The 10069-nt window shown below is 38.6% G+C and overlaps 1 protein-coding gene across 1 annotated transcript in view; it reads right to left on the bottom strand.

Moving 5' to 3' along the window:
* Positions 1-302: 302 nt before the first annotated feature.
* Positions 303-10069, bottom strand: part of IFTAP (intraflagellar transport associated protein) — a gene marked incomplete at its 5' end in the record, with an annotated part of 36712 nt that continues 26945 nt past the window's right edge. Inside the window, 2 exons of the mRNA XM_082485347.1 lie at positions 303-1215; positions 9256-9386. Coding sequence (XP_082341473.1) covers positions 1063-1215; positions 9256-9386 — 284 coding nt within the window. The 3' untranslated portion in view covers positions 303-1062. The remainder of the gene's footprint in view (positions 1216-9255; positions 9387-10069) is intronic.

Below are 10069 nucleotides of genomic sequence, written 5' to 3'. Positions count from 1 at the left end.
TTGCTCTTTGTATTTCAGTGACAGTGAGTGTAAGTCATAAGCTCGTATTTGGAATCACCTCCTGTAAAAAAATGTAAAATCTTTCAGCCTTTCAATGCCATTTTCTTTAATGGATGAGATCACTATTTTTTCCTCTGTGCAGAAGGCTTTTTGCAGCAGTTCATTGTTTAATTGTTAGGAGCTGCACCGTATCAATTTTGATCAACTCAGAAAGTTTATTGCAAACAGGAACATTTATTTCTCTGCAAAAACTGAAGTAACCTAAAAGACAGAGAAAAAAAAAAAACACCATTCCCAGATTTATTCACTCATATAACTCTGTATATTTAAGTCTTATAATGATAGGGAAAGAGTTTACAGACTCATTTGTCAGCTGCAAAAAGCTCTTATTTGTAGTACTGAAAGAACTAGGTAAAAGGCAGCTTTAGGGCTAGCTTTGCACTAGTCAGGAACTGATTCAGTACCAAGTATAAGTCAGCGTGGCCATAGGGCTATTCTGAATTCCACCAGCTTGTTTTGGTCCTATGCAGCAATTATTCCAGCATACCTAGCCTGAGCCAATACAGGATTCACCCCACTCAAGGATTTTTCTACAAAAGGGAATTTATGGCTGTCATTTGAGACAACCTTCCAACTGTCTTGTACCACCTGGAAAACAACAAAGTAGCTGAGCACTGGGGCCTAAAGATACTAAAGGTCATTGATCTATACAAAAATCTTGTTGGGTTTAGGGACAAATACAGACCTCCTTAGCCAACCTTAACGCCTAAGTAAAGACTAAAATTCCTAAATACAGACTGCTGAAGGGCTACTATACAAGCAACTCTGGGTAAGCACCATCTTCCTATTCTGTGTTTTCCTTAGGACTAGAAGGAGGTACAGAGACAGGTAACCTCAGCCTCCAAGGCACCTTGGTGGAAGAAACAAAAAAATCTCGAGGACGTCATTTACTGGCCACATAGATAAAAACACTAAAAAAGGGTACATTGAAGAGCTAGATTTACCCCCTAAAAAGGTTATTTCAACAGCACTGCACAGAATGCCTTTGACTCAGTCTTCAGCTCATGCTGACTTGACATCTGTCCCCGTTGTCTTCTCTTCAGACAATTCTATAATGGCCTTCAGCTCAGCTTCAGAGAACTTAGGGGTCAGTGCCACATTGTCATAATCAAATTCTTCATCAAGTGAGAACAGTTGAACATCATCCCCTAGTAGCTGTAATGAGGAAAAACAGGTACATAAATAATATTGCTGCAAGTGATGATAAGGAAGCTCAAAATATAAACTTCTAATTAATATTTAATTAAACTATTTTTCCTGACTTTAGCACTCTCAGCTGATTAAGCTCTTTTTAAGTAAAAGAATAAATTCAATTATTCAGTTTGACCTAATTTAAGCCATTTAATGTGCCCTGTTTGTACTGTATCTGAATTAATATCATTAGCTAATTTCCTAATTTCCTCAAGGCAAGGAATCTAAAACCCTCCCTTGCACACATCTGTTACATTCCTGCCACTTGTAGCGGCAGGGCTGTGGGGATATGGACAAGTTATGTACAGCTATGTTAAATTTCAAAGACAGATTCCATATCCTTAAAATTTGGGCTAGTATCACACAAAGCTTCAGTGTACGTGCATATGATACTAATGTAACATGCTGCCCAGAATGCAGTTTCAGCAAAGGAAATGCCTGGAATGAAGAAAATGACACATAACCAGTTTTCAGACTCTAATAATTTCTTTTCACCATTTCAGAAACATGCAATTGACTGGTTTGGATTTCTTGCATGATGAACATCAATCCTTTGCCAATATTTCCTTTGTTGACATAGTGTATAACATTTCTGTATTGTTCCTTGTTGAAATATCTTAGAATAAATGCTCTGCATATAAAAAAAAATAATGAAAACAAATAACTATGGTAGGCTGCATGCTGATAAGGAACTGCAGGGAGCCATGACATAAAAGGTTTATGGTAAACCATTACATAAAATTAATTACAGAGCTACACAGGAGACACATCTTCACTGCCTAAACTGTACAGGAATGCTCCCTATCCTTTGAGATGTTAATATCAAATGTCTAGAAATTTCAACCATGACAAATAGCACAACTACTCACGGGCTCTGTGTGTCAAAGATTTAAGTACTTCAGTGCCAAATCAGTAAAACATTTAAACACATGCTTATTTTTTCAAACTTCTGATGAATCCTCAATGAAGCCAATGACTACTGATGTATTTGAAGTTAAGAATATACTTATTTGTTTTGCTAAAAGGAAGGAAGAACACTCAGCATATTACGGTCACTGTTTAGTTTAGAAGGCACAGTATCCCACACAATTTCTGGTAACATTTTGTAAGAAGCTGTACTGACATGGTTAATGTCATCTAGTATGTAAGAGAAGTGGTAGTTGGATTCCTCTCCAGTGGCTAGGCACCTGACAGACATGGCAACAAATATCATGCAAGTATCTACATCCTTTATTAATAAACTGTAATATTGCCTGATTGATCAGGAATATTTTTGCTGGTTTTGTATAATTTTAATAATCATCTGTATTGCTTAAAGTTCTAGGGCCTGGCTTCAATAGATGTTGGAGCATATAAATTATCCTAGATGCAGACCTGTAGATCACGGGGATTTATAAATGAGGAAAGCAAACTTTGTAGATAGCGCTGGTCTAGAAAATGGTATTAATTCTGCATGCAAATATTATCTTGCTTATGTCCATAGACTATGCCAGGTAAGCCACCATTAACTTTTATAGCACATTCAAGAAATGTTTACATGCAACAAAGCCTGCACATGCACTCTTTGCCATTAAGGCTAAAGTCAACTCCTTGACCTCCTCACCGTATTTATGTCCAGTTTCATCTTTTCCACAGGCAAAACCTCCTAAAATTCCATGCCAGTAAGAGTACCTGCAACTGGGTAACAACTGGTACCTGCAACCAGGGTTCATTACTACCTGTCTTTCCTTTGTAGAAATATAAAACACTTCTCTAAACTATGATGCAAGGTGAAAATATTTTTCAGTTAGTTGTTCGGTTTGTTTCAGTTAGTTGTAACAATATTTGTTACATCTTCTATAGGTAACTAAACTAAGAAGAGTTTAAATTACAGTAAGCCTTCATAGGGATCCTACAAAAACAAATCTATTCTTCCTCTGCCGACATAGTTATGGACAGTATACACACATTCATTATGCCCTTGTGTTGACCTTCATGTCATTCCAGGAACATTTTATGCATGTGGAGAGAAATATTGGAAAAATTTTTGTTTAAAAAACTCGACCCCAAAATGCCAACTGAAATTAGATGCCAAAGCAGAATATACTCAACTTCACTGTTAACAATTTTTCTGTTACCCACTCATTGTGCATTTGAAAAGTTTATTCACATTGCATATTTATCAGTGTGCTTCATCTCTCAAACCAGTATGCAAAGCACTAGGGATTCTTTTTTTTGCTTCTTCTCCCAAGAAGCCATTCACTTTAACCTTCCACGCAGACAAGCAATCTAAAATTTTTATACTGCAAACTGCAATTTTGATCTATTTCAAAAGGAAGACATTTTGCAATAGAACACTGATGACTCTGAGCTGATCAAGTTATTATCTTGTTATTTTTGCCTAAGGAGCTGAGAGAAATATGTGAATTTCAGGTGTCTAATTTAACATCTAATTGAAATCTTTTTGAGAGCTCTCTGGGAATAGAATTTTGCTCTATTAGAAAACTGCCAGTTTGCTTAAGAATGCTCCTGTGATTTACTCTCTGAAGAAAAAATCATTTTCATTTACAGTTCCTGCATGTCCAAATTAAAGGGGAAAAGAATGTAATGTTCATATTAATAACTGAAGTATTTTGCTACAGGCTGTTTTACAAAGTAATGTTGTAAATAAAATACCTTAAAGTTGAGACTTTCAAAAGTCTATTAATAATTGGCAACTCAGTTCTTTTTATTAATCTGTGTGGAGTTGCAGTTAACTGAATAGCTTGTCTCTGTCCTTCTAAAACCTTTATCTCTGTGTAATTACGGCACTCTATGATTCACTTGTTCAAATTAGGTAAAGGATGCACATACAATCACCAAAAATTTTGTTGTATACTCAAGGGAAAACTTACCAGTTCAATAATAGTAAGTAAAAAAGCAGGGGGGAGATGCATGTATGCTATTATCTCATACAAACTTAATATATACTGGAGTACTTCTGGGAAAAAAAAAGTTTGTCTTGAGCCTGGTGCACTGGATTGGGAGTCAATAAATCTTAACCAGTTTTCCACTTATGCTTCATTGCTTCATCATTCCGGACAAGTCACTCAATCTCTGTGTCTTTACTGGCTTCTGTAACTCTTCCATCTTCTTTCACTTAGTCAATCCTGTCTTTAAGTTCCTCCTTGTTCTTGTTGCATTTATTCATAGCACTTTGCAGAAACAAACCTCAGTTGACGCCTATCAGTAAAACCTTAAACCAAAGGAACTCAGTAGAAGCTGTATTTTAGGTTATAGATGCTGCCACTCCACAGATAAAGATAAAATGATAGGCATGGTAAATACTTTTATGAATGCTCAAATTAAAGACAAACAATGGAGAATAGAAGGGTAGAATTCACCTTACCTAATCCCAGCCATATAAAAATTAGGCTTCTAGATTAAGGTAGTCAATTAGCCAAAAAAGACCAAGCCTGAGAGTCAGACTCTGGATGGAGATATATTACATCTTAGGACAAATGCCTACAGCAAGTGGGATGAATTACTTTCTGGAGGTGCTTATCTCCCCCTCTTGATGACAGAAGGACTAAATTAGATTAAATTTAAAGCTGAAGTTAGGTGAGATGAACCCAACTTTAAATGCAGGTTTATAGTCAGTGGATTGAAAATACACGTTCAACTGAACTCATACGGATGCAGCGGGGGAAATTAAAAAAAAATAAAGACCCTAGGAAGCAGACATAAGACATACTGTTAATTTAAAAACTATGATGTATTTTATGAAAGAAAGTATTAAGCAGAAATAAAGGAGAGTATAAGTATATGGGTAGGGAAGGTAAATGTTCTACGGTAATATACTTCAACCATGGAGTGAATGTTGTTTCAATTTGCAGTGGCCCGTGGGAGGTCATGTATGCTGCACTGTTGATACTGAAATCCAGGAATATATTTATGCCTAAAACCTGGCAAGAAAAATGAAGCAACACAGGTGGACAACACAAATAATTTGCTGTGTCATTCATTAAGTCTCTTCCCAACAGCTTTTGACAGAAAAACATTTTCAGGGAGACAAATTGTTCTTTAACAATTAGCCAAGTTATATGTTGGTTCTTAGCAGAGCTTCTTTTTTTGAACTTTCCCTAGCAATACATTCAGAGATATACACCTTCCCCTGAAGTCTTTCACAAGTATGTTCATAGCATAGACATTTGACATCCTACATTGCACCATTAAGCTTGTTTATTTTTCATAGAGAATAGTTTTCCATTCTCTACGAAAACTGACTAGGCAGACACATTCTGTTGCCCTTCCCTAACAGATTTGTTTTGATGGGCAGAGAATAGTCTAACTTCAAAGCAGGGACATCTGTAGGTGGGCAGACTTTGGCCTGTTTAGGAGCCTGGCTGACAGACTCCCTTGGGAGGCAGTCTGAAGAGCAAAGGAGTCCAGGAAAGCTGGACATTCTTCAAGAAGGAAATCTTAAAGGTGCAGGAGCAGGCCAGCCCTATGCGCTGAAAGATGAACCAGCAGGGAAGAATCTGGCTGAACAGAGAGCTTTGGCTGGAATTTAATCTGGCTACTGCAGTAAAAGACAATAAAAAATGTTTCTATAAATATATTAACAACAAAAGGCAGGCTAAGAAGAATATCCATCCTTTATCAGATGCGGGGGGAAACATAGTGACAAAGGATGAAGAAAAGGCTGAGGTACTTAATGTCTTCTTTGCTTCAGTCTTTAATAGTAAGACCAATTGTTTCCAGGATACCCAGCCCCCTGAGCTGGAAGACAGGGAAGTGGAGCAGGATGAAGCCCCCATAATCCAAGGGAAACGGTTAGGTACACCACTTAGACACACACAAGTCTATTGGGCCAAGGGTACTGCGGGAACCGACAGAAGTGCTCACCAAGCCACTTTCTATCATTTATCAGCAGTCCTGGCTAACCAGGGAGGTCCCAGTTGAATGGAAGTTAGCAAACGTGATGCCCGTCTACAAGAAGGGCCAGGAGGAGGTTCCAGGGAACTACAGGCCTGTCACTCTGACCTCAGTGCCAGAGGTGGTTATGGAGCAGATCATCCTGAGTGCCATCACGCAGCTTGTACAGGAAAACCAGGTGACCAGGCCCAGTCAGCATGGGTTTACGACAGGCAGGTCCTGTTTGATATGCAGATCTCCTTCTGTGATAAGATGACCTGCTTAGTGGATGAGGGAAAGGCTGTGGATGTTGTTTACTTCGACTTTCGTAAAACCTTTGACACCGTTTCCCAAAGCATTCTCCTGGAGAAACTAGCTGCTCATGGCCTGGACAGGTGTACTCTTCGCTGGGTGAAAAACTGGCTGGATGGCCGGGCTCAAAAAGTTGTGGTCAATGGAGTTAGATCCAGTTGGTGGCCTGTCACAAGCGGTGTTCTACAGGGCTCAGTATTGGGGCCAGTTCTCTTTAATATCTTTATCTATGATCTGGATGAGGAGATCGAGTGCACCCTCAGTAAGTTTGCAGACAACACGAAGTTGCGCAGGCATGTTGATCTGCTTGAGGGTAGAAAGGCTGTACAGCGGGATCTGGACAGGCTGGATTCATGGGCCAAGGCCAACTGTATGAGATTCAACAAGCCTAAGTGCCAGATCCTGCACTTGGGTCACAACAACCCCATGCAATAATACAGGCTTGGGGAAGAGCGACTGGAAAGCTGCTGGGCAGAAAAGGACCTGGGGGTTTTGCTTGATAGCCAGCTGAATATGAAATGGCAATGTGCCCAGGGGGGCCAAGAAGGCCAATGGCATACTGACTTGTATCAGGAATAGTGTGGCCTAGGGAAGTGATCGTCCCCCTGTACTTGGCATTGGTAAGGCTGCATCTCAAATACTGTGTTCAGTTTTTGGCCTCTCACTACAAGAAAGACATTGAGGTGCTGGAGAGTGTCCAGAGAAGAGCAATGAAGCTGGTGAAGGGTCTAGAGAACAAGGCCTGTGAGGAGAAGCTGAGGAAACTGGGGTCGTTTAATCTGGACAAAAGGAGGCTCAGGAGAGACCTGAAAGGAGGCTGTAGCGAGGTGTCAGTCTCTTTTCCCAAGTAACAAGTGATAGGACAAGTGGAAACTGCCTCAAGTTGTGCCAGGAGAGGTTTAGATCAGATATTAGGAAAAATTTCTTCACAGAAAGGGTTGTCAAGCATTGGAACAGGTTGCCCAGGAACGTGGTTGAGTCACCATCCCTGGAGGTGTTTAAAAGACAGATAGACATGGCGCTTAGGGACATGATTTAGTGGTGGACTTGGCAGAGTTAGGTTTACGGTTGGACTTGATGATCTTAAAGCTCTTTTCCAACCAAAACAATCCTATCATTCTCTTCCAGGAAAAATCTTTTTCTTTTTCTATACAAGTCTTGCCATAAGCAGGACAAGACTTTATTTTCAAGGTAATGGACAATTTGAAGTACCAAGGGATTTTAAAATGGACCTGTTCAGTCCTAACAGTTATAAATATCAGGCCACAGTTATATTATCTAAATGAAGGCACAAATATGTGTATAATTTAGGGGAAAGACTGCCTTCATCTTGAGTAGCCTGGCACCAACCAAATGGTTATGAAAATCATAAGTGTTTCTTCTTGAAAAATGCAGCAAGCCTTAACCAATGTAATAATACTTAGTTTTTCTTTCATAACCCAGCTTTTCCTCAAATGTAAATGAATTTTGCATGCAGTGGTATCTTCATCTATTTCTCATGAATTATAGTTTAAAGAGTCATACACAACCACTTCAGGCTGCTACAACCCTCCTTCTTCTTTGGTTTTATACAGAAGTTATCAAATGAGAAAACTATAAAACCTCATTCTAGTTGGGGTTCTTTTGTGCCAATGGATATTTCTCAAGGCAAAAACCTTGAATTATGTCAATCCTTAGGGAAGAGAGTATTTTATTCACAGAATAGTGGGTATTAAAGCTTGAAAGGTCATTTTAGAACATTTACTTTTTCCCAAAGCAGACTTGTTCCTTATAGTAAAGAGTTTACTGCAAACAACTAAACACAATTGAGCTCAGGAAAGGAGGCACCATATGCACTGCTATAACATCAATCCTTCACTGGTCACGCGTCATTTATAAACTTGACTGAAGCCTCATGGGACATCAATAAGCATATGAAACAATCAAAACTGGCCCATTTTAGCCAGAAGCTAACTTCAGCTTCTGTTACAGCGATCAGGCAGGGGAAAAGAGTGGTGAAGAATTCTCTGCAATAGAAGCATTCCCAAAAGTTAATGCTCACACTGACTACTTGGATGGGAAGCTTAATGACTTAAAATAAGCCTGTGAGCAATCCACACCTTCTGTTCCAGTTTGAAAAGAACGGAAATTCTGAGGGAAAATGGCAATTCTAAATTAAAGCTTGTATTGACTCTGTCTGATTAAAAGACTCATACTCCATAATGCAAACTTCTCCACACCAGACCTAGACAATGCAGATCCTCAGCAGCATCATGCTACTACTCATTTTCAAGAGGACAAATCCCGATTCTGATCACAATATATTCTAAAACCATTTTTTTCTTTTAAATGTCATGTTAAAGGGATCATTCACTATGTCCTTGGTGCAGAAGATGGTTCTTATATTCAGCCCAATGAGAACTGCAGGATGTTGTAAGATCATGAGATCACTGGAAAATTAAATAGCCTATCATTCTATGTAAATAATGATTTGTTAAAAGGTCAGGAAGTGCAAGAGTTTACTTCAATATTCTGTGAGTTACACCAATGAAGTATTTTTTAATACACATACAGTTTGAAGTACTGAAGTACACATTTTGAAAATGTAGGACTATATAGTAGCAGTGTGTACCTTTCTATTAGTGTTTATCTCAATTCTTAATGTATTTAAGAATTCACTAATAATTTAAAAATTAATAATGTGATTTTTTAACTCATAGCAGTTTCACAGAGTCCATCTATGACCATCTGTTCTTGAGGAAATAACATTAGAAGCCAATAGGTAAAAAAAACCACCCCAAACTCCCAGTGTTTAAATGAATAAATCTGACCTCATACCTCTTGTGCTTTTCTGTCCAATGGCTGTGGAACTGACAAAGTTCTGAACTTCAGTTGAATAGGCTTATCAACAAAGGATGTACGGTAAGTCACTGTCTGTTCCACCTCTCCTGGGAGAACTAAAGCCCCTGCTGAATAAAAAATAATCAACTTTACCCTTCCGTTCAATGTATAAATTAGCAAAACCCTGTGTAAAATCCTGTGGTGCTCAAATATAGGCAGAAGCTTGTTAGTCAAAGTGTGCTGTACTTATTGTTGGATAATATGTAAAATAGGCAGCCATCTTTAAAACAGATCCGTGCAGTCCTGAGCTTAAATGTAGATAACAAAATATACTGTACTAAGGAAAAATCAAACTTGGTTGAAAAAGACAGGTAGTTCTTCTTTCTTGAGGACCCCGAGTTAAAAATCTTGATGTAGATGCTCCTAAACTCAGAGAACATCTGGGATTAGATTAATCTCTTTCATAAAAAAGAAGGAAGGTCCTGAGCAGAGATGTCTGCAGTAGGAGTTACAAAATACCAGACTGAATCCTGGCCTTGCCATCGATTAGTTGGGCAGTCTCATTCAATTCTTTTTGCTAGAGTTTCACCACCTGTACATTGGGCATAAAGAATCTTTCCAAAGCATCTTAACATGACTCTCCCGAAACATTAAGTAAAAATACCTGGTAGAATAACTAATATTCCCCACTACAGTGCTACATGACTCTCTTGTCCAAGGATATTTCACAGATGTTTGTTCCTCCCTAAGCTTTCCAAAAAGTGGTACTTGAAAGGATGTGCCTATATCTGGGACACAGGAACATACAGCC

This window comes from Vanellus vanellus (assembly GCF_965231255.1).
Source record: "Vanellus vanellus genome assembly, chromosome: 6".
In the NCBI taxonomy this organism is placed as follows: domain Eukaryota; kingdom Metazoa; phylum Chordata; class Aves; order Charadriiformes; family Charadriidae; genus Vanellus; species Vanellus vanellus.
This window is presented reverse-complemented; position numbering and strand designations above follow the sequence as displayed.